Source organism: Bidens hawaiensis, unplaced genomic scaffold (assembly GCF_021521415.1).
Source record: "Bidens hawaiensis isolate Kalapana, Puna unplaced genomic scaffold, B.hawaiensis_p1.1 tig00019476_1, whole genome shotgun sequence".
Lineage (NCBI taxonomy): Eukaryota > Viridiplantae > Streptophyta > Magnoliopsida > Asterales > Asteraceae > Bidens > Bidens hawaiensis.
Window position 1 is genome coordinate 311,450 of NW_027492960.1, and position 26,489 is coordinate 337,938.

A 26,489-nucleotide genomic window follows, 5' to 3' on the forward strand; every position below is an offset into this window, starting at 1 on the left:
ACCATGAGCAAGTAATAATAAGACCGTTGCCAAGCGAATCGGGAGCGAGTAAATAATAATGAGAACCCTATACAAGGGGATATGTTGGACCTCTCCGAATGCGAATGTGCACATAAACAAGTAAACACGTAACAAGTATATTTGATCAATCATACACAATTATACGTTTGCTAATTTTTGATATATATATAATATGAAATACGTATATGTCCCCAAAACATTTAGAAAACTTAGTAAAATATGGGAATGAAAAAATTCACCTTAGATGAAAGGCAAGTGATTAATAAATATGATAAACGAACTACGATTTAATCGAGTCATCCACTAAAGCATCGAACGAGATAACAATTATAACCTAAAACTTTGAGATATGATATTATAAGTAAAAACGAGCCTAATTCTGCTGAAATCGATCCAAACGGACGTCTAGAACTCCGGTTATGTTAAATTAAAGATTTAAGCGAGTTGGTACTGACCCGAATCAGAACAGCGAGTCGGAATTCGGGTTTTGGTCAGTAGCCTTATAAATTTCTTTACGAGAATAAAAGTTTTCTGGACCGAACATTGAATCCGACCAGAAGTATGAGAAAATGAATAGTCAAACTTGTTGACTTTTTTGCCCTTTAACGGGTTTTAAGCAAATTGACCAGTCAACACCCTTCAACCACTGAAATTGATTGAATTTTATTGACTAGGGAATATATATAAACGATTTTTTAGTTTACAACTTACCCGGAAAGTGAAATGATCAACCAGAACGAAGAGTCAAAGGTTGATGTGTAAGCAAAGTCAACCGATTAAATGTGTATCTTCAACGATAATGCAAAATCCGAAGAGTTTGATGATGAAAAGAGGAGGTGACGTCTGGGTAATGTTAATTAGGGTTAGGGAAAGTTTATGGTAGAGAAAATAAGAGTTTTTTATATAAGAAACACTTAAACGAACCAAATAAGGCAAGTTTACTCGTTTAGGAAACCGAATATGCATTTAATGATCAAATCAATATAAATATTAGTAAAATTCGTTTTTGGACAAGGGGTAATGAACATGGACATGTACTTAGGCTATATGAGTTTTCTCGAGGCTTAATTCTCTCGATTATGTCCTAAAATAAGTGATTTACATGCTAAAAACGAATTATGAAACAAAATAATCAATAAATGACAAAATCGGGTATAATAACCTAAAGATTTCAGTTTGGACAGCAATAAAACAAAATTGAAATGTTTTATAACATTATTTGACATATTTTGGAGCTTAAGTTTCATTAATTTAATCGAAAATAGGAAAGAATTTGCAAAACTAGTCCTTGCAGTTCCCGAAAATGCGATTTTTTGCCGTTTTAAGCGATTTTAAAGGTTTCTAAGGCTATTGGGCAAAATTAAAAGTTATAAAATTATAAAATAAGTTAAACCAAGTTAAATACCAATAAATACAAGTTTTAAATAGTTCGAAAGATCTGAATTACGTTCCCGAATCGGTTTAAACAAATACGAAAAATCCGAGATGTTACAGCCCTGAAAACATGAAAGGGGCTAGAACTCACATGAATCTGGTTTCTTTCTGAGTTAACTATAATACCTCTTCTTAGCTATACACGGCTAGTTTTTTTAACAACTATAAGTATCAATTAACTAGTTCTAACTATCTCATACTTCTAGGTTAGTGAACCCTTAACGAACAGGGGTCCGGGGGCAGCGCTCCTAGCAGTGAGGTCTAGGGGCAGCAGCCCTTAGGATGGTCCAAGGCGCAGATGTAACACCCCGACCAAAGGCGGATTATACATCGGGGCGCCACATATTGTTTCATTACTCGTGACACTATTGGGTGTCAATATTTAATAAATGCATTCATTCGCGCACGCGCAGAGTAAACATCAGATAACATAAAACATCATAAATCAATATATTATAAATCATAATATTCGAACAGCAAAAACTTGTCTTGATACATTTTAATCTAGGTCCAAAATAAAGAAAACTTCCTATGTGTCCACAAGCTCCAAAACAGCTACTGCAAACCTGAACATGTGTTAAAATAAACGTCAAACACTTGCGTGTTGGTGAGAAATCAAGTTTAATACAATACATAGATAACAATAAATCTGCGCGCAACATGTGTATGTCTGGTTTTCAACAAGGGTGTAATCTGATCGGGACCAACTCTAAGATTCGTAGACTGCCAGTGCTCACAATTGAGCTCACAAACAAGACAAACTGTGCATGTGCAAACAAAAGAGAAAATCATAAACGATAGTTCTCCCGTGTTCATCTAATGGTACCATGAGAACTGCGGAATAGACCGACAAGACGGTTAATGATCCACACATACAAATAAACAGCCAAGTCTACGTCCTCAACACATGGGATACTGCGCGACTAAAGTTCATAAACAGTTTAAGACTCTAAGTTTGTATGAACACATGAACATCCCAAAACGTTAAAAGCAAAAAGGGATTAGGTACGAGATTACTCACTTGATAAACGATGCGGTGTAAGATAAAGCAAGAACCAACTTTAAACAAGCACAAGTTAACCTATAAATAAGATTATTGTTTTAATGATCGGTTTTAAGTCTTGATTATAAGTTAGCATAATTAATAAGTAAATTATTATATATAATATGTTACCGGAAAAGCAGGACAGAACAGGGAGGAAGACGGAGGCAGAGAGGAAGACGGCAGAGAGAGCAAGGAGCAAGAGAGAATATGAGAGATTAAGTGTTTGTGTGTGATGTGTTAGGAAAATAACATTATTATTTATAGAGAAACCCTAGGAGACATGAATCCAGAAAAAGGGGAAAAGATTCCAAGACAAACAGAACAAGACAAAACAAAAGATAACAAAAGATATCAAAAGCAAGTAAAAGATATCAAAAGATATGGCAGCAGGGAAAAAGAGAAAAAGGCTGACAGGGAACAGTAAAAAGCATGGGCGGATCAGATAAAGGTACTGGTCAAGCATGGAAAAAGCAGATCTCCAAAGATAATGTCAGTCACTTTTTCTGCCAACCAATGGGGTTGGTGCGCATGCTGCGCCGAAAGTAACTTTTCAGACATAAAGCAGATTAGGTCAACGGCTCAAAAGATAAGACATCACAAAAGCAAACGGCTAGATTAAACAGAAGAAAACTCAAAGGGTTTAGCGCGAGAAAGCTCGAGCGCGAAAGCAGACACAGAAGGTCAAGAGAGCGCGAGCGCGAAGGCAGACAGAACCAACCTTAACGCGTCGCGGAAAGAACTACATTTCTAAGCGCGCCGCGGGAAGAATCACATTTCTTAGCGCGCCGCGGGAGGAACTAAAATTCCTAGCGCGCTGCGAGAACTACAAATCCTTAGCGCGTCGCGGGAAGAACTACCGTTCTTAGCGCGCTGCGAGAAGAATTACAATTCTTAGCGCGCTGCGAGAAGAGTTCGTCTCGCGAATCGCTGTAACAGGTGGTCTTCACGCAGGCTTCCTTGAAAGGAGTCTGGCGCGTGGAGCTGCGCAGACAACCTTAGGCGGGAAGGAACAAAGGACAAGCAAAGAGTTAGAAGAAAAAGAGGGAAACAAGGCGTAAGGGCGGGACGGCGACAAGAGGGAAAAGAAGGCGGAAAGAGAGAAGGAAGAGGGACGGGACGGCGGAAAGAAAGAGAGAGAAAGAGGCGGGAAGGAAAATATATTATTACTAAAAGTAAAATATAAGTATAAATAAATATTAAATCATAAAAGAAGGAGATCGGATAAGGGAAACGGGTACCTGGGTCGGGTCGGATCGGGGCAGATGTCACAGCAGAGCCCCTGGCTGGGTTGAGCTGCCAGGTTAGCTTGGAAAATTTTAATTTTGTTAATAAGGCTTCATTAAAAAATTCATTAGAAAACTGACTTCTTATGATTTAGAGCCAAGTCCATTTTAATTGAATTTCAAACCAATTGAGTCAAGTCTCCAACTAATCGAGTAGAATTTCAAAGAATCAATTCGAGTCTCTAAGTAATCGAGTCGAGTCAAGTAATCGAGTTGACTTTCAAAGTAATCGAGTCGAGTCTCCAAGTAATCGAGTCGAGTCAACTAACCTAGTTGACTTTAAAAGTAATCGAGTCGAGTCTCCAAGTAATCGAGTCGATTCAACTAATCGAGTCGACTTTCAAAGTAATTGAATTGAGTTTCATAATTCGATTCGATTACTTTCTATTCCATTCGATTATTTTATTTCGAGTCGATTCTTCTTCCCAAACGAATCGAGTTTCTCAGAACTCGTATCAAATACGGTTTTTTGTGTCTTTCCATTCTAATCACTTCCTTACATCCCTTTTTGCCCGTTTTACTGATAAAACGAGTTCTCTTGCTTTAACAAGGTCCAAACACCACTAGTTCGTCCCGACTTAACCCAACAACTTGTTTACCAAAATTTTATGTTTTTCTTACATTATGAGGTCCGATTTGACTCCGTATCAGATCTTAAAACAAAGCGACATCAAAAACTTAACCTTTATATTAAGAACATACCTAATAGGTTCCGGTTGGTTTGGATCTGAACCAACACTTGAATCTATACGTGTTTTCTCGTTGTTTGATGATGCTTGAACATGAAATCTCCTTGGTTTCTCTTGGATCTCGGATCCGGATGAGAGAAAGGAGCGTTTGAGTGTGTTTTGAGTGTGTGTATGGAAGCAAAGGTGATGGAAATGAGAATGTTAGGGTTTTAGGAGAGTTTAAGGAGTTTAAATACTCCAAGCCCATAGACCTTAGGCCCGTAACCATCTCCAAGTCCATGTATTATTTCTAAGCCTACCACCCAATTCCATCACTATTTAACATACTTAAATAACATCACACATTTTAATAATAAAACTTTCTTCATTTATTATTTTAAAAAGATGGATGTTACAATTTTTAATTTGATGTTCATAGGTCTTCTAACTTTCTTCATACACACTAGAAATTCTATTTTTCTTACCTACCTCAGCTTGAATGTTACCAATCTCTCTCTTCAATTCATCAACAATAAGTAATAAATCAGAGAATGAAGGTTCAGAAGATACCTTGGATGATGAAGATTCAGCTTCTGTCTTGATATTTGCCATTAAAGCCACATTAGCCCTTGCAATGGCTTTAGCATGATTGCTCCAATCAAAATATTCATCTTGTTCTTGAGAAAGAGCAATATTGCCTTGATTTCTGGGTTGTTGATTGTTGCCATTTGGTTGGAATTGAATTTGTCTTGGCCAAACTTGGTTTTGAGGAGCTTGATTGTTGTTATTTTGCTTTCTTTGCTGTGGTTACTGTTGTTGATTGATTTGTTGGTTTTGTGGTTGTTGGATGTTGTTTTGGAATTGTCTGTTTTAAGGGCATGGGTTTTGGTTTTGTTGGTGGAATTGGTTTCTTTGTGCATTGACTTGATGTTGATTCGGTTTTGATAGAATTGGTTCAGGTTGACTTGTCACCCTTAGTTGTTAAATTGTCTTGACAGGTTGCGTTCCCTTGCAAAATGACCAAGTTGTTGACAATTGTAACAAATTGCCTTAGACATGTCAAATCCAATCCTGTTATTAGGTCCTGCAAAACTTGACCTTCCAGTTTTGTTGTAGAACCTCTTTTTATCTCAATGCCAACATGGCTGCTTGCCATTTAGTATACATATCTTCAAGATCATCACAATCAATTTGTTCAAGATCTTCTTGAATTACACTGGTATATATCAAATTCTTGACAACAAAAGCATTATAAGACTCTATGAACATTGAGAAAAGTGTCTGATGTTTACTACTTTGAGGTGCTTGGCATGCAATAGATGGAGTTGGACCACTTGCAACAGATTTAGTGTCAACATATTCAATCATTTGAACATTGAACCTAGGTTGGCTTTGTGCAGATGCAACATGAAATACTCTTGGTGATTCAACAAATTCGGAAGGTTCTTCTATGATTGAAATTTGTTGCTGAGGTCTTGTACTTATGTTGCTCATTGGTGCAATAAGAGCATTTGTCACTGGAAAACTAGGTTTATCTTCCTTGATCATATAATTATCAATCATTTAAATTTAAGCTGCTTGCAAAAAGACAATCACAGCATCCAACTTCATGGTTGGGAAATTGACCTTCTCTTTAATGAACTTATAGTGTACCACTCACCAGCCAATAAAGAAAGTAATTTCTTGTTGAGATCAGTGTTAGTAATTGGCAAATTTGTAGTTATGATCTCATTAACAATGGCAACAAATCTCTTGAGAACAGAGTTAAGCCTTTCACCAGGTCTAAACTTGAATCTATTAATCCTCTTCTTCAACATGTCCTTCTTAATTTCTTTCAGTTCAACATTCCCTTCAAACATGTTTATCAGAGCATCATACATGTCTTTTGTAGATGTGTGATGTTAAACACTTGTCAAAATTCCCCATGGCAAACCCAATTTCAAATTAAAAAGTGCTTTAATCTCTTTTCTCACAGTTCTCTCAGTTGCCTGATTTGCAGTCTGACTAGCTGCAGGTGTCTATGGGCCCTCTTTGATTGATAGCCAAACATCAAGATCATTTTAGTTAATAGCAGCTTCAAACATGACTTTCCATTTGATGTAATTTGACTGTCCAACCAATCTTGGAATTTTGTTAGTGAAAACCTTTTGATCCAAATCCATTTGTTTTGATTTTTGAAAAATTTTAAATGAAAACTTAGAAAATACTTTTGTTTTGACTTACTTTAAATAGAAATTAAGCTAACAATTACTAAAAAATTAAAAATACTGAAGAAATTTACTCAAACACTGTAGATCTGGCTTGAAAAGTTAGATCTGATCCAATCAGAAGTTTCAAAATTGATGCAAATAAAGATCTAAACCAAACAATAATCAAACAGAGTATAGATCAGAGATTAGAACACTTTTAAACCTCCAATTTTGTAGATCTGAAGCAAAAATAACGAAACAGCAAGAGTGATGTCACTATTCAATGGAACGGTACTCAGTTGACGTCATCATCTTTAATTTGTAACGCCCGTTAATTTCCGACAAAAGGTTTAATCTTGTAGTGTTATGTACACCTTTCGGGCTTGACCCGGCATTCTCCCGGGAGCTCCTTGCAAACCTCGTAAACGTTCTCACTTAACTTTCCACCCAAGTTGCTACATACTTCAATTTGGAGGGACTTGGATGTAACTATTTTATATCATAAAACAAAAGAGAACTCTAACCCTAAACCTATTTTGCAGCCGTCGGACCTGGACCCCCCCTGCTCGTTTTTCTTCTGCCCAGCCAAGTTTCAGCTGTAAAAATTTCAATTCAAGGTCGTTTTTATGATTCCCCATGTCTTTTACACCTTAATTGATCATATTAACGCGTTTATTGGTCGTTAAGATTGAGTTTTGATGATAACAGCTTGCTGACAGATTCGTATACGTTTATTGTAGGGTCTGTAACGCGATGTTAATCCACTGTTTTTGATCGATTCTTGATTCCATGATGTTCTAATTTGAGTCTAGTTTCCAGAAAGGTATAATACGTAATTTTTGGACGAGATTTGAATACTTTTTATGATTTTATAAAATCGAGTGTCAAACCTGATGCGGGACGACGGATTCTGGTCCGTCTTCCCGACATCATAAACTTTTTTCAAAAAGTCTAAATTGGTTGGTTTCACTTCTGGAAGTTAATATTTTGAGTTAGGAACGAAACCCAATTGGAATCGTTTAATTTGGCTGGGTAATGAATTTTATAAAAATAAAACCATTTTGTTGCGCAGCTGAAATAGCTGCACATACCTTTCTGTATTGGAAGAATTTTTATGATTTTTGTGTCCACTAGTAAAATATAATAAAAATATTTTTATAAACTTATGATATTTATGTAACACTGGTAAAAATTTAATAATTTAATTCCATGGTTTTCCTATGCAATAAAATAAATCTTTGCATGCTAAAATCTGCATGTTATATTCGTAATGATCAATAAGTTCGTTTTAGGCTTAACCGGTGGCTGCCCTTTCTCGCATCTTTCGGGGCTGTTATAATTGAAGTTCGTACTCCGTCATATTCTTAGGTATGTCACTTACAATATACTAAAATTTCATGGCCAATGGAGGTGTTTAGGTCGGTTAATCGATTTTAGTTCGAAAACTAGGGTTTATCGGGTGTAGGATTGGCAATTGTTGAGTTTGGTGCGTTAAACGATCGGATGACCGATCAAATCAGTTTGTACAACCCTAGGGGGGTTTAAGGGCTGTGGAAAAATTATATTTTTGATGCACGGGGCTGTTGGGGTTAGTGCTTCGTCAATCGAGTCGGCGGTGCGTGAATTTTCGTTTAAACGTTAAAGTAAGAGTTGTAAAAAGGAACCGTCAACCCTATCAACTCGGGTGACATAATCTTGATGAATGAAAAGATTTAAAATGGAATTTGGTCCATTCGGGGCTGATTTGTTTAACAAATAGTTTTAAGGTTTATTTCGCGCGTATTCGACCCGATTTGATTATCGTTGGGCCTTCGGCCAAGTGTTGGGCCTTGGGACAAGTTGTTGGGCCTTGGGCCAAGTGGTTGGGCCTTGGGCCAAGTTGTTGGGCCTTGGGCCAAAGTGTTGGGCCTTGGGCCAAAATGTTGGGCCTTGGGCCAAATGGTTGGGCCTTGGGCCAAAGTGTTGGGCCTTGGGCCAAAGTGTTGGGCCTTGGGCCAAAGTATTGGGCCTTAGGCCAAGTGGTTGGGCCTTGGGACAAAGTGTTGGGCCTTCCAAAGTGTTGGGCCTTGGGCCAAGTTGTTGGGCCTTGGGCCAAAATGTTGGGCCTTGGGCCAAGTGGTTGGGCCTTGGGCCAAGTTGTTGGGCCTTGGGCCAAAGTATTGGGCCTTGGGCCAAGTGGTTGGGCCTTGGGCCAAAGTGTTGGGCCTTGGGCCAAGTTGTTGGGCTTGAACGCCCCATTAGGCTAGAGTTTGTTACAGTCTAGTTTAGTAACGCGTTGTGTATAATTTATAGGCCATTGCTTGTGATTGTGCACTTAGGGATTTACTAGCTCATTGCAGGTGTTCGGTTGATTCAGGTGAGTTCATGATGCCCTTTTTACTCTTTTACGTTTTGGGCTAGCATACACACCGAAATACAATTTTAAACGATTTTACTCGTTACAGGGAATTGAATAGTTTTACATGGTCTCACTCGTGATGGTACATTTTGAAAGCTATATTTGAAATATTTTATATGCCTTAGAATTTTTTAGACTCGTTCATGGTCTTGTGTCCTTAAGGTTACATACATTATTGATGGTCTAGACTCGAGGATGTTAGTGGACTTGGCGGTAATTGAATATGAGTAGACCTATTTATGTTTGCATGCACTGATGTTACGTGTTGGGTTGTACGTGTGCTCGACCCTGATGTTATTACTTGGATGAGATGTTACGTGTTGGGTTGTACGTGTGCTCGACCCTGATGTTATTACTTGGATGAGATGTTACGTGTTTGGGTTGTACGTATGCTCGACCCTGATGTTATTATTGGGATGGTATTTATAGGGATATAAACATATGATGTATATAGATGTCTAAGTACGAATACTTAGTGTTGATGATGGCCTAACTGTTCGTGTCCCATATTATATTTTAAACTCTTGGAATGTTTTATAATCCCGTTTTGATATTTAAACTCTTGAAATGTTTTTAAACGAATTTATATAGGCTTGCTAGCAATGGTAGGCCTTGGGATGTTATATATATATATATATATATGTATGTATATACATTATTGCTTGGCCTATATTTGGCGATGTTGTAGTCGTTTCGACTACTGAATGTTGCGTATGCCTACCTTGTGTTGCATGCGCCGAATGTTACGTGTTTGGGTTGTACGTTTGCTCGACCCTGAATGTTTGTAGTCGTCTCGACTACTGAATGTTGCGTATGCCTACCTTGTGTTGCATGCGCCGAATGTTACGTGTTTGGGTTGTACGTTTGCTCGACCCTGAATGTTTGTAGTCGTCTCGACTACTGAATGTTTGTAGTCGTCTCGACTACTGAATGTTGCGTATGCCTACCTTGTGTTGCATGCGCCGAATGTTACGTGTTTGGGTTGTACGTTTGCTCGACCCTGAATGTTTGTAGTCGTCTCGACTACTGAATGTTGCGTATGCCTACCTTGTGTTGCATGCGCCGAATGTTACGTGTTTGGGTTGTACGTTTGCTCGACCCTGAATGTTTGTAGTCGTCTCGACTACTGAATGTTGCGTATGCCTACCTTGTGTTGCATGCGCCGAAAGTTACGTGTTTGGGTTGTACGTTTGCTCGACCCTGATGTTGAGCCGTGATCGTGTCAAATATATTACTTGGGGAAGACCCGGGGTGAGGAGGCTCGTATCACGTGCTTGGATGTATGAACCGTGGTCGGGTCAAATATATTACTTGGGGAAGACCCGGGGTGAGGAGGCCCGTATCACGTGTCTGGATGTTAAACCGCGACCGAGTCAAATATATTACTTGGGGATGACCCGGGGTGAGGAGGCTCGTGTTGGGTGATTTTGTTTTATTAAACTGTGACCGAGTCAAATATATTACTTGGGGATGAGCCGGGGTGAGGAGGCTCGTGTTGCGTGATTTTGTTTTATTAAACTGTGACCGAGTCAAATATATTACTTGGGGATGACCCGTGGTGAGGAGGCTCGTGTTGCATGATTTTAACGGTTTTGTTAAACCGCGGCCGGGTCAAATATATTACTCGGGGAAGACCCGGGGTGAGGAGGCCCGTGCTGTGTGAAAAGATGTTTAATGTTTTATTCACTTATGATTTGGTTAAGAAAGGCTATTTATGATTTTATGGTCTCATGATTTTCCACTACATTTCATACTTATGGAATTTAAATTTTAATGAATGTCGTTTATGAAAACTTGAACTCACTCAGCTCAACCTGACTTTGTGTGTATGTTAGATTGACTTTCAGGTTAAGAAGTGGATGCTACCGCTTGGACGTGCTGGATGCTACTCGGGAGGTTGAAGGCATTTCTGGTCGAGGAATTCCAATAACACAAATATTTTATTTACATTTGATTTTGGAAACCTGTACCCGTGTTTGGGATATTTAAATACTTACACTTTTTCCGCTGTTATTTACTCTGAACTTGTTTTAAATACAAGGAATCGTTTGGTTTTTAAATTTTTGAGAATTTTTTTAATATGATTACCAACTGTAGGATTCTCGGGATTCGGGGTCTTACATAATTCTTCAAAAATTCAGCTTAAATCACGTAGATCTAAAGTTGAAACACTAATTTAGCAACTCAGATGGTCTTCAACAAGCTCTTCTCATTCTGATACCACTTGTCTGGACAGTTTGCTTCGTGATAACGAAAATATTGGACGAGGACACAAGAAATATAGAATATGAAAACCCCTAAATGTAGCCGGTGGAATCAACTACAAATAGTAAGTTTCTGAAATATGAATGAACAAAAGATCAAATTAAACTAAAAAAATTTCCATTTCATTTACAAGAGTATTCAATGAGGTACAATGGAAATATTAGGGTTTGAAGAAATATCAGCTCGGAATACTATAAAGTGCTAAGCTGAAAAGTGTATTAGGTCAGAGGTGACAGCCGTGTCCATTGAAGTGACCTAAATATTCTATTTATAGGCCCATCTGACATTCCTTCTAGAAACCCTGATCATTAGCTAATACAAAACATAATAAAATAAAATGCAAGTGTAAACAGGTCTTCGAGCAGATTTCTTCAATACGAATAGGGATCTTAAGACCTTGTAATCTTTGTATGTGCTCGGGACTTTACTTCGAGCAGACCAATACTAGAATATTTGAAACATTCAAATATACCTCTCAAGCAAGCTTCATCTTTACAAGCACACCAAACTTTGCTCGGATGTGCTACTACGAGTAAGCAAGTTATTGCTCAAATCTCTTCAGCCTTCACTTAGGATTATTTGAGCATTCTAAGTATACTCGGGTATTGTAGACATGCTCAAGGCTGAATCATGCCGGGAGTAGCACTTAGTAAACTTTCACAAACACCCACCAGCAAACTTGAGATTCTCGTTTATTGAATACCTTGCTCGACCCACTAAGTTGCTCGTGAATTGTCACACCCCAACCTACGGCGGAAATGTTGGGGCGCAACTGATTGCACAGTAGCTCACAAGACACTAACAATGATATAGTGACAATAACTAATTATTAAATTTAAAAATAAACAAAGTACATCACAAAATTTAAATAAACATTATCCAAATAAAACATAACAAATAAATTTCTAGATAATATTCGTTGATATCCTAACGGTATTATCTACTTGCTTCAACTTTGTTCAACCAATATAGGTACCTGCAACATGCGTAAAAATGTATTTTGTCAACACAACGATTGGTGAGCAAACACAAGTTTTCAATGTATGCGTAATATTAAATAACAATTCAATGCGGATGCGGTAACTACAACAATTAATTGAAATAATAACAAATAAAATCCGTTCATCATGACGCAAAGTCAAGCTACTAAGACGGGTGTATGATCATACCAATGAGGATGAGGATGAGGATCACCATAACAATAAATAAACACTTTGTCAAATAAGCATATAACAATTAACGAGCAATTACACGTAAACGCATTTATATTAATTATGGTTGAGGACTCAATAAAATAAAGTAACTTGTGAAACGCATGCTACCCCCAAAATAAAAACAGAAAAAGGGGTGTGAATTACTCACCTCTCAATATAGAACCTTACGAGAAAAAGACTAAACAAGTTGGTTAGTTCCGCGAAGATTTCCAACTATTTTGCCTATAATTAAATTTTCAATCAATATAAATAATCTAACGAATATGAACAAGTAACGTAATATGAAATAACATATTTGGGATTGATAGGGTTTTAAATGAATAATAATAATAATAATAGTAATAATAATAATAAATATGGTTAGTTTAATATCATTATTATCACTAACTAGTTTTAAAGTATTTAAAAATCAATATTTAATAAAAACATTCAAAAACCGGGCCTGGGGGATTCGAACCCGCGCCCTAGGCCGGTTTGTGAAATAATACCCATGCGCTGGCCATCAGGCCAGCTTCTCAATTCGTTTACATGACAGACACATAAATGTATAACCAGATCATGATCAAAGCCCCAATTGTATAAAACCCCTAGTTTGAATTTAATCCCAATTGAGGATCAATAGCCCTTCGTCAATAGAAATTGATTAAGGGCTTTTAATCCGTGTTTAAATCCACTCAAAACCCATAGTTCAATTACCTGAAATGGATCTGAATTGATAATTAAATATGGGTTAGGGTTTTCGGCCAAAACACAAAGCCAACCTTGATCTTTACTGGTTTAGTGATGAAATTGACTTAGGGATTATGATAGAGTTTCTAAGAGGATATTGTGGTTCCGTTTAATTGCGTTATGGCCGTATATTTATAGCCTAACCATGACGAGTTGATCGCGATTTGATAAGGATCAGTATTTGAATCAGTTTGTTGATAAAACTCAAGATAAATGATGTTTTAAACGTGTTTTTTAACAGATTACGATGAAAGAAAGTTCCAGAAATCTTAAATTTGAATTCTAGGTTGAATTGGATGAGGATTTGAATATAAAATAAATAAATCAGGCCAAACGAGTGCATAAACGAACCGAACCAGTCGCGAAACGAACCAGCTGCTGCAAACCGGGTTAAACGAACTTAAGCGAACTGCTGCAGCTGGTAACTGATCTAAAGAAGCTGAAAACCAACTAACTAAAGCTATTGCGGATTATACGCTTGCTTATTATTACTATAACTTGATTTTTAACGCCCATAAACGAATTAAGAAACTAACACATAACAAATGAATAAAACAAACTTTTATTAATAACTTCAAGACTCAAGTTGTAGTACGGGTCGGGTACAACGAAAACCGAAAAAAAATGAATGTTACAGTATTCCCTACTTCTGGAATTTTCGTCCCCAAATTAAGGTGAAACTGCCACAAAAAGATGAGGATACTTAGTCTTCATATGATCTTCACGTTCCCAAGTAACTATAGCACCACGTTTAGATTCCCAACAGACCTTAACTAACGGAATTCGACTACGCTTCGTTTATTTATCCATACGATCCACAATCTCCACCGGCTTCTCAACAACGTGCATGGTCTCGTCGATATGAACTTCATCAAGAGGTATATGGAGATTACCCTCGGCTAGGCACTTCTTTAGATTCGATACATGAAAAGTCAGGTGAACATTAGAGAGTTCAGCGGGAAGATCGAGTTTGTAAGCGACTTTACCAACTCTATCAATTATCTTGAAAGGACCGACGAATCGAGGTGATAACTTTCCTCTTTTACCAAAACGAACGACTCCTTTCCAAGGAGATACCTTGAGAAGGACTTGATCACCAATATTGAATTCGAGAGGCTTTCGACGTTTATCGGCATAACTCTTTTGACGACCTCTTGCGGCGAGAAGATTTTGATGGATTTGGCAATTCTATCGGATGTTTCTTGAACCATCTCGGGACCGGTTATTTGACATTCACCAACTTCGTTCCAACAAATCGGGGAGCGACATTTGCGGCCATAAAGAGCTTCGAACGGAGCCATTCCAATGCTAGAATGGAAACTATTGTTGTACGAGAACTCAATGAGCGGTAGATGTTCATCCCAATTTCCACCAAATTCAAGTACACAAGATCTAAGCATATCCTCCAAAGTTTGAATGGTTCTCTCTGATTGACCATCAGTTTGAGGATGATAAGCGGTGCTAAGATCTAATCAAGTTCCCAAAGTCTTTGAAGGATTTCCAGAAATGCGAGATGAAACGACCATCACGATCAGATATGATAGTCAAAGGTACTCCATGACGACAAACGATGTTCTTGACATAAAGCTTAGCAAGTTGCTCGACCGAATTTTTCTCTCGAATAGGAATGAAATGAGCCGATTTGGTTAATCAATCGATGATTACCCAAATACTATCATGTTGGTCAGGGGTTGTCGGAAGCTTGGTGATGAAATCCATAGTAATGTCATCCCACTTCCAAACGGGAATCGGAGATTGCTCGAGTAAACCGAAAGGTTTTTGATGCTCGGATTTAACCTTAGAACATGTGAGACACTTGGATATATATACCGCAATATCCTTCTTCATTCCGGGCCACCAATAGATGGAATGAAGGTCGGCATACATTTTATCCGCACCAGGATGTACGGAGTATCGTGACTTGTGCGCTTCATCCAAGATGAAAGCGCGAAGATCATCACGATCGGGAATCCATAAGAGGTTGATGAAATAAAGCAAGCCATTTCGTTTGGTTTCGAGTTGAAGTTTGGCACCACACGACATCTCGTCATACATGTTACCTTCGGTGACGGAGACGTGCTGAGCTTCATAAATGCGGCATAGAAGATCGGGTTGATTTATCACGCAATTAAGCAACACGGATCTAACATGTTCCTTTCGACTAAGGGCGTCGGCCACGACATTCGCTTTACTGGCATGGTAGCGAATCTCACAATCATAATCACTAAGTAACTCGGCCCATCGTCATTGTCTCATGTTGAGCTCTTTTTGATCGAATATGTGTTGAAGACTCTTATTGTCGGTGTAAATGACACAATTCGTACCATAAAGATAGTGTCTCCACATTTTTAGGGCGAATATAACGGCTCCAAGCTCGAGATCGTGTGTCGTATAATTCTTCTCATGGATCTTGAGTTGTCTCGAGGCGTAAGCAATAACCTTGCCTCGTTGCATAAGAACACAACCAAGACCTTGGTTAGAAGCATCACAAAAGACAATAAAATCACAATTTCCCTCGGGGAGTGTTTGAATCGGAGCATTGCAAAGCATGTCCTTTAGGGTTTGAAAGGCTTCTTCTTACTTCGACCCCCACTTATAAGGCTTACCCTTGTGAGTTAAGGCGGTGAGAGGTAAAGCAATTTTAGAAAAGTTTCAGATGAAACGACGGTAATATCCCACTAAACCAAGGAAAGATCGAACTTCGATGGGAGAAGTCGGGGTTTTCCAATTCTTGACAGCTTCAATTTTGGCAGGATCAACGTGGATACCTTTTTCGTTTACGACATGGCCTAAGAACTGAACTTCCTTTAGCAAAAATTCACACATAGAGAACTTGGCATAAAGTTGTTCTTTTCTCAAGATATCGAGAATAACATGTAAGTGATTCTTGTGCTCGGTTTCGGTTTTGGAATAGATTAGAATATCATCGATGAAAACAATTATGAATTTATCCAAGTAGGGTTTGCAAACACGGTTCATGAGATCCATAAAAACCGTGGGTGCATTGGTTAGCCCAAAAGGCATAACACAAAATTCGTAATACCCATATCGAGTTCGGAATGCGGTCTTGGGTATATCTTCATCATTGACATGTAGTTGATGATAACCCGAACGGAGATCGATTTTCGAAAAGCAGGCGGCTATTTGAAGTTGATCGACCAGGTCATCGATACGACGTAAAGAGTAACGTTTCATGATGGTGAGTTTGTTGAGTTCACGGTAATCAATGCACATATGGAAAGTTCCATCTTTCTTCTTTGCGAATAAAACCGGTGTGCCCCATGGAGAAGAACTGGGACGAATAAAGCCTTTGTCCGAAAGTTCTTGGAGTTGTTTTGAAAGATCTTGCATTTCGGAAGGTGCAAGACGGTAAGGTGATTTGGCGTAGCTCCGGGCACCAGATCGATACGAAACTTGACTTGTCGAGCGGGAGGAAGTCTGAAAACGTCTTCGGGGAAAACGTCGGGAAAATCATGGACGATCGGGATATCAGAAATTTTCTTCTTCTCTTCGGATTTCTTCTCTGCTAGAAACACCACGTATTTCTTGCGTAAATAACATTGGGCTTCAAAACAAGACATGATGTCGAGTTTTGGGAAAGGTCTTTCTCCATAAACGTTTAAGACCACACAGCTTGGGAGAGGAATTCGAATATGCTTTTCGAAGCACAAGATTTCGGCATGGTGTAAAGATAACCAATCCATACCTGCTATGACATCAAAGCTTCCCATATTCATTGGTATGAGGTCAATAGAAAATATATGTTTATTGAGGGTGAGAGTGCAATTACGGATGACGGAGTCAATAACAATCGAACTACCATTAGCAACTTCTACGGAGAAAGGCTTAGATAACTTAACACGAGGCTTGGCAAGTATGTACTCAAAATCAAATGAAATGAAACTCCTATCGGTACCCGTATCAAATAAAACCGAAGCAGAATGATTATTCACAACAAACGTATCGTTCACCACATCATTGGATTTTTGAGCTTGGTTCACATTGAGCATGAAAGCACGCCCACGAGCATCTTGGGTTGCTTGAGCGGCTTGGTTAAGTGGTGGAGCTTGAATAGCGGGAACTTGAACTGGTTGTATGGGAGCCATGATTTGAGGAACTTGAGAAGCAACGAGTGGAGGGACTTGAGGTTGATAGGTTTAGACTTGGTAGGCTTGGGTGGTGTAGTAAGGAACGGGTATAACTTGAGCTTGGTGAGCATAAGAAAGTCGAGGACAAGCATTGCGGAGGTGATTGGGGTCTCCACAATTATAGCAAGCCCTAGGAGGAGCATTGGGTTGAGCAAACGGTCCGGTACGAGGTAGAGAGTTTTGCGGAACGAACCGTTGTGGAGCAGTTTGTCCATGCGTAACTTCCTCGTCAAGGTCCCGACCTTAACGTGGTTTTCGGTAAAGGTAGAAGCAAGATAGATGGCATCGCGAAGGCTTTGCGGTTTGCTACTCAATACGGAGTTGAATTTGTAGAGGTAACCCGCCTATGTACTTATTAATGGCTCGAGAGAGGGGGTAACCAAATGGGGAACTAACAAACTAAGCTCATGGAATCGGTTGTTTTAAATGTCACTATCACCGCTTTCTTGTTTAAGCACCCAAAACTCGGCTTCCAATTTTTGTATCTCATGTTTCGGGTAGAACTCGGTGAGCATGATTTCCTTGAGGGCGTCCCACGACATTGCCATGGTGACTTCGGCTCCACGGGAGAATTTTTCATTCTTCCACCATGTAAGAGCTCTTGGCTCGAAGAAACTTGAAGCATAAATGGTTTTCTTGTCCTAGGGACATTGGCAACGGAGGAAAACGCTCTCCATGCGCTCAAACCATTGGAGGAGGATAGTAGCATCCTTATCTCTAAAGAGGATTAACAGAGGTGAATTGCTTGTATGAAAAAGCAACGGGGTTTGCGGTTGCGGTGGCGGCATTAATAGTTTGCATTTGGATCATGAGTTCGGGGAGCATAGTAGCCATCTCCTTGGCAAAGTATGAGGCCATCTTCTTCTTGGAGTTCTTTTTGTTTCTTGTGGAGTGAACGTAGCGACCGGAAGACATCCTATGAGGACAAAATATGAAAGTTTATGAGACGAGGAAATTCGTGAGGTTGCTATTAAAGTAAAAATATTAAAATAGATCACGTTTGGTTATTATTTTGAGGTTGAGGTTGTGATTGAGGTTGAGGATTGAAGATTTAAAACATTCTTAAATTATAATAAAATAATGTTAAAATTTTGAAAATTTTATAGGATAATTGAAACATCCATCAACCACCATGGATTTTCATGTTTTCGTTAACAAATAAAATTTAAAATAGTTAAAACATATGATTGGATTTTTCATGAACCACCATGTTTATCCAATAAAATAATCAAAATTCAAAATAAAAATCAAAATGTTGGGTGTTGGATTGTCCATGAACCACCATGGATCTCCAACAAAACAATTAAAAATTTCAAAATAAGGGGGTTGGAAGTAAACAATTGAAGTATTTTAGGAATCACCCTTTTACTTCACTCATTCAGTCAATAAAACAATAATGAGAAAACCGAGTTTAGCCACGTATCACCGTGAAGTCGGTTATAAACGAGGAATGCAGTCATCTGTATTCAAGATAACCACCAGACTACTTAAAGCTTTGAAGTATGTGACACGTTTTCGCTTTGTCCTATAAGATCGAATACTATGTTCGGATTTAAACCTTCAGGAAAGGAATAACATCTTCCCTTTGATTCTCGGAATCGTTTTGCTAAGGTTCATTCATAGTGTTCTCCCTCTTCCAGTTACTACAAAAACTCGTCACACCTTCCCGTACTTTAAGGAAGAATGAAAAAAATCGAGGGAATTCTTAGGGAATTTCCCAAAATAACATCTAAAGTTTAAAAAAATTATTTTGAGGATAAGGATACCCTCGGAGTTGTGTGTTTTTACATCAATTAGTTTAAAAGTGATATTGAGGATAAGGATAACCTCGGAGTTGTGTGTGTGTACATCAATTATTTAAAAATTCAAATAATTAATTAATCAAGCTAAGGCAATCAAATATAATAAAACAATTAGGGTAGCACATAAGCACATATGGGACCTAAGCATGCTACTAGGTCGTTTTCTAACCACCTATCCTACAGCCTTCGGCTCTGATACCAATCTGTCACACCCCAACCTACGGCGGAAATGCCAGGGAGCAATTGATTACACAGTAGCTCACAAGACAGTAACAATGATATAGTGACAATAACTAATTATTAAATTTAAAAATAACCAAAGTAAATCACAAAATTTAAATAAACATTATCCAAATAAAACATAACAAACAAATTTCTAGATAATATTCGTTGATATCCTAACAGTATTATCTACTTGCTTCAACTTTGTTCATCCAATATAGGTACTCGCAACATGCGTAAAAATGCATTTTGTCAACACAACGGTTGGTGAGCAAACACAAGTTTTCAATGTATACATAATATTAAATAACAATTCAATGCGGATGCGTTAACTACAACAATTAATTGAAATAATAACAAATAAAATCTGTTCATCATGACGCAAAGTCAAGTTACTAAGACGGGTGTATGATTATATCAATGAGGATGAGGATGAGGATCACCATAACAATAAATAAACACTTTTTCAAATAAGCATATAACAATTAACGAGCAATTACACGTAAACACATTTATATGAATTATGGTTGAGGACTCGATAAAATAAAGTAATTTGTGAAACGCATGCTACCCCCAAAATAAAAACAGAAAAAGGGGTGTGAATTACTCATCTTGCAATATAGATCCTTACGAGAAAAAGACTAAACAAGTTGGTTAGTTCCGCGAAGATTTCCAACTATTTTGCTTATAATTAAATTTTCAATCAATATAAATAATCTAATGAATATGAACAAGTAACGTAATATGAAATAACATATTTGGGATCGATAGGGTTTTAAATGAATAATGATAATAATAATAATAAATATTGTTAGTTTAATATCATTATTATCACAAACTAGTTTTAAAGTATTTAAAAATCAATATTTAATACAAACATTCAAAAAACCGGGCCTGGGGGATTCAAGACTCGGGTTGTAGTACGGGTCGAGTACAATGAAAATCGAAAAAAAACGAATGTTACATGAACTTAGTTTAAGCAAAGTTATATTAAGGGTTTACTCGGCAGTAAACCATGCTTGATACAAGAACGAACCTTGCTCGATGAAGTGTAGTTTGCTCGAACTTTACACTTAGAATATTTCTTGAAGAATATCATGCTCAGATAGGATATCTTGCTCGAGGAAGCATTTTCCATGCTTGAAGTGCTTGAGCTTGCTCGGATTCCATACTTAGGATAAATTGGGAGGTTAAGAAGATTTTAATCATTCCATATGGCCCAATAGTTAGAATTGATCAACCTTGATGTGCATCTCAAGGTGGCTTATCATTCTAGAGAGAATTCGACAGCATAACTGTACTCATTGAAGAAATGGCATGGATCTCTAGGAAACATTCGCTAAGAAAGGCCTATGTATGTATGTATGTGTGTGTGTATATATATATATATATATATATATATATATATATATATATATAATCTTATGGTCCACAACTAAAGTGAATAAAAAATGTAAATATAAATATAATTTTTTCTCTCTCCTGAAAACATATATAAAAATTAGTAAAAAAATGTTAAAAAAATAGCAAAACATTTTTTTTATGTTTCGATGTTTTGTATTAAATGTTACAACATATATTACATGTAACAAAAAAAAACAATGTTACATAGGATTTTCGTGGGTTTTCACAACTCAAATGAGTTTTCATTTTAACCTTACCCTATATATATATATATATATATATATATATATTCAATTTATTATTTTTGTTTATACTTATATAATGTAAGTGGTAAATTAGTAATTTTGATTACCTTTTATTTGTTAGTGAGGGTATTCTAGTCATTCTCAGGGTAGCTTAAAATAAATTACTAGTGTGTCAACGCTCTTTAGAGTGAGATTGCTATTGGTAACGAAACTAAAATTTAGGATTGCCATCAGTCACATTGTTAGTTGGAATTAAGATTGGCTAATCGTTAATAGTTTGGACTATTAAAATCCAATTTTCCTTTAAAAGTGTCTAATGTTATGGGATTGGTTAGAGCATTCACATATTTTTCCTTATTTTTTGTGAGGGGTGTTTTTGCAATGTATGGAGTGGTTTAGGGGTGTTGTGAGGGACTATGGTAAGAGAGAACATGTAGTGAGTTTTCTGTATATTTGAAAAGTCATTGTTTCACCATATTACTATTAATTTTGTGGGCATTCACATATTTTTCTTTCTTTAATATCTTTATTTACATATATTCCAACCATAAAAATCAATCACATATTTCCCCTCTTTAAAACATATATATTACACATTTATCCGTTTTATAAAAAATAACCTTTTGATTTACTATTTTACACTATATATTAAAAAGCAAAATATATATATAGCAATATAAAAATAAACCACCATCATCTTCTGCAAGGTTAAACGAAGGAGTACTCGTCGTCTCCGATGAGGAACCACCGCACCACCACCACTTCATCCACTCTCCTCGATTCCCAATTCATCACTAAAGACAACGGGCCATGCACCACACACAACCCACCACCACCACCATCTCGTTTTACCGGTTTGCTATATCTGATTTCTCGCGAACACCACAACACTCAAGTTTTTTAAATTTGAAGCGAAACCCCACACAAACAATTAGTAAGCTCAAGATTCAAGCAACTGTTCAATTCTATAATCGTTGAGAGTAGCAAAGTGGAGGAATCAGCGTCACTAGTGGGGTTAGGTAGAGGGAAACGGTGGAAGAGGAAAGGGTGTGGAGGAGATAGAACGTGGAATTAGGTTTGCATTTGCATAAAGAAAAAGGAAAAGATGGTAGACTGGAGAAGATAACGGTGGTCTCCAGTAGTGTGAAGAGGCCGAAAACTCGTCAGAGAATCAAGCCATGAAGTATATGTTGGTGAAGAAGATGTCAACTCTTAATTATTGATTTCTTTTTTTTCTTTTCTTTTATTTTAAAGACATTTAAGCAATTTAGAAATGGTAAAAAGGTAATTTAACATGTAAAGGAGAAATGTGTGATTAATTTTTTAAGGATGGAGAAATATATAGTTAATGGGTTTTGTAAGATAGTATATGTAAAAATCCTTATTTTTTTTATATTTTTTTAAAGTGATTGTGAATGAATTAGAGAAAAAATGTAATGATAAAGATATAAAATGGTATTATTTAATTAAAAAGAAAAAAAATAATGATTTTTAATATAATTTTAAATTTGAAGAAAAACAAAAGATAATGCTCTTACTAAATAAACTAGATCAATCATTAACAATAATATGAATAAATTATTATTTCATTTCATTTCACCCGAGGATCGTTACTTTGCTACTCAGACTACCCGCTATGGACGCGGTGGATGAAAAGCGGAGGGCACCGAACACCGTGGAGGGGCGCGGTTGAAGCGGGCGCGGAAGGGTTGGGCGTGGAGAGGACGGCCGGCGCATAGGAAGCTTTCTCTCTCTCCATCTCTCACATACACACACACACATATATATATATATTAGGGGCGTCCAAGGGTATTAAACTATAGCGGGGCGGGCTTCAATGTACCGTTTTCTACGAGGCGATGACGTGACGTTAACGTGGCATAGTGAAGGAGCTTCGATGCCCCCCACCATAGTGGATATCCTCAAAGGCCAAAAGATGCCAAATATGAATAGCAATTATTGAAGATTAAAAATTAAATAACTATCAATAATCTTCATTTAAAAATCGCTAAAATGCACTATAACAACCTGCTCCACACCAACGTCAACTCCACCATGAACCCCTCACCTTCATCTTCATCCACCAACCTCACCCTCCGCCCATTCAGACTCTCCGACGCCGAAGACCTCCTCCAATTCGCTGGCGACGAGCAGGTAACCCGGTTCCTCAGGTGGGAAACACTTAAATCCCGAGACGAAGCGTTGACTTTCATCAGGGACGTATGCATGCCCCATCGTTGGCGCCGGTCAATATGCATAGATGATCACTCTAGCGGGTTCGTGTCAACTTTCTATGATGATGGACATAAGGCGGATATCGGGTATGGTGTGGCCGCAAAGTACTGGGGCCAAGGGATTGCGACCGCAGCGGTGAAGATGGCGGTGAAGCAGGTGTTGATGGACTTCCCGGAGATAATAAGGTTGCAAGCGTTTACTGGTGTTGATAATATTGGGTTCAAGAAGGAGGGGCTTTTAAGGAAATATACGATAATCAAAGGGCATGTAATAGATACGTTGGTTTATAGTTTTTTATCGACTCATAAGATGTAGTGTTGGGCTTCTTTTTACATAAATTTGATTTTAAGTTTTTCAGCAAATATGTATGTTTACATTTTATAATAATTTGAAGGTTGGGCTTCTTTTATAAAGTCTTAGTTTGGTTTTCTATAATTACTAAACCAAATAAAAGTAAATGGTGTTGTTCATGGGCCCTTGAAGTCTTACTTCCATTTTCTTCTCCGGCATTATTTTTCACAGCCACCGCCACCTCTTCCCTTCCACTTTAGCTTCTCCGGCCAAGTTCCAGATCGACATGAATTTGAGGCTAGATATTAAATTGAAACATAAAATGAGTACTAGCAGTTGTATGAATGCCGAATTTTGTAAGAAAATGCGAAACAAAAGTCGAGCGGCAACAATAGAATAGAATGTAGAGAGAAACCACTTACCGGAGTGTGTGTTGGATCGTATCTAGATCGAAACGAAGATGTATGATAAGATCGGCCCACATCTATTGAAGTTGAATATCAAACCGGACCCCGGGATTTTGTTAGCAGGTGAACGCTATTGAAGAGGGGCACTGAGCTTAATACGTTGCAAGGCCTGGATCGGAGGTGGATTTTGGTGATGGTGGCTGACGGCCTGTTAACTAGAAGGTGTGGTAGAGAAAGAAGAAATGTGGGGAAGAACAAGGGTGTGGGATTATCATTATCGAGGACCACCGTATAGTTACAAAATTTATGCATCCGGTCTCCTTAGTAATCTTATCTTACAATACTAATAAAAGAAATTGTTAAAGCTTAGGTGTCGAGCCTACAGTCCTCCTAATTCCTAATCTCTCATCTCATTCATTCTTGCTATCTATGGGTCATGAGTCAAAACCATTTTGTCAATTGAGTTATAACATAGTTTGGATTTTATTTATTATTGAGTTAAATATCATTTTCATACCTTAGATTTGATCAACTACACAACTTTAATAATTTCATAAGTAACATGAGAATCATAATTAAAATAAGACCTTATTTACTTTTTATCATTTGACAAATCCCGTGTAATACACTGGTTCAAAAGCTAGTAAATTTATAAATACTAGGGTCGCGCGTGTAACTAATTAAGTTTAGGGATCAAGCATGCAATTTGGGAAAAGGTTAGGGACCAACCATAAAGTTATGTCTAATTTTTATATTTAATCAGTTTTGTGGTTGTCCTTACATCATCTTTCTTTAGTGTTAATTGGTTAGCCCACATGTGTCCTTTTATCGTAAGCAAGTTTCTCGTAAGATCATGGAGACACCTTTTTCAACTACTTCTTCATTTACGTCTTCTTTCACGGGTGTGTTCAAATGGTCTTTCAAGCAAATTCATATTTTCATTGATGTTGGGGTGAGCTCGTTTCAAGACTCTCCTCCTTTCAGATCTGTTTAACTGTTTGAAGTCGGTTTCTTCTTGTTGGGTTATGAAACAAGCTACAAAAAGCAAGAGCTTTGTTAGAGGACCCAAGGGCTTTAAGCCCGAGGGTACTAGGAAAACAACAATGTTAGTTTGTGGAGGTGAGACCTCCAATTTGTAGAAAAATACTTAAGCTCAAAACCTAAGGGGTTGCATTTAAATGTCGTTACAACTTACAAATATTAGATCCACTTAAGTTGGCCTAACATGATGAGCGGGGTTGCATTTAAATGTGGTTATATTGGTTCCACTAACATGAATCTTGCCGTCCCAAGACCGGAACTCATCCGTCCAGCCTATGTTGATGATTTTGGTCCATTTTTATATAAAAGCCTTAAAAAACTAGTTTTTATAAGAAAGTAAATATTAAATTTTAGGGAAAATTCCAAAATGTCCCTTTTGAGTAGAAATGTTTTTTAAGGGTATGTTTGGTAAAGAGCTTTTAGGAGTTTTTAGCTTTAAGCTTTTAAGAAAAAGCTTATCCTTAATAAAAAGCTTTGTTTAATTGAAAAAGCTTCAAGCTTTTAAGTTTAGAGAAAAAACTCTATTTCTAAAAGCTACTATTACTAGTTTGAGAAAAACTAGAAGCATTTACATTTTAATTTACAAGTTTAGTATTTAAACTTTCATCAATTTTTGTAAATTTATATAATAATTACATATTTCACCTTTATTCAAAACTAACAAAGACCGTAACTTTTTTACACGTTAATATTTTTTTTGAACAAATTACTTCATAAAAAAAGAACATTTTATTCTCTTTAATTTGAGTATCATATTGCTATACTTTTTGAACTTTAAAAAATTAGCATACTACGTAATTGCCGGTTATGATTGGCACTAAGTCAAGTTATACGAGCTCGGGTCATGTGTAAGACCATATTAAGGTCGGAACGAGTCGATACAAAAAGGGTTAATTTGGTTCAGTTTGTGTTGGTACGGTTTTGAGTCGAAAGTGGCCAGGTCATAATATGTTTTAGATTAAAACGGTGCCAGATCGGAAAGGGTTTTAGATTAAAAGAGGTTGGTTTAAAAAATTATCTATTTGAAATTACTGTATATTTCAGTTTTGTTTCTTGATTTTCGCCATCGGTTACACGCTTACTACCTTTGCACGAATTACGCGTCTGCATTCGGGTTATCTGTGCACTATTATCAAGTGAATCACATACCGACACTGATTATGCGGTTGATGTTAGGTTGCGCGCGCACTCGGCTGCACCGCGCGGGCGCCCTACTAGTTTTATTAAAAGTTCCGATTACTCTACCAAACACCTAAATATATCTAAAACGCTACCAGCCACCAGCTAACAACCACGAGCTAGTTTTGCCAAACACACCCTAAATGTCTTCATTTTTTCTTAAATTCTAGAAGCGTCTCTTACAAACTCGTCGCATACGTCGACATGGTATTCGTGACGATGGTTTCTTAAATACCAATCAGAAATAGTCACGTGTTTGTAACCCGTCT

The 26,489-nt window shown here is 37.4% G+C and overlaps 1 protein-coding gene across 1 annotated transcript; it reads left to right on the forward strand.

Moving 5' to 3' along the window:
* Window positions 1-23,080: 23,080 nt before the first annotated feature.
* Window positions 23,081-23,617, forward strand: LOC143558473 (uncharacterized). The gene has a single exon (XM_077047307.1). The coding sequence runs from the start codon at window positions 23,081-23,083 to the stop codon at window positions 23,615-23,617; it is 537 nt and encodes a 178-aa protein (XP_076903422.1).
* Window positions 23,618-26,489: the final 2,872 nt, after the last annotated feature.

Excerpts from the sequence above, each read along its gene's own strand:
- LOC143558473 (XM_077047307.1), top strand. The coding sequence starts at position 23,081 with ATGCACTATAACAACCTGCTCCACACCAACGTCAACTCCACCATGAAC.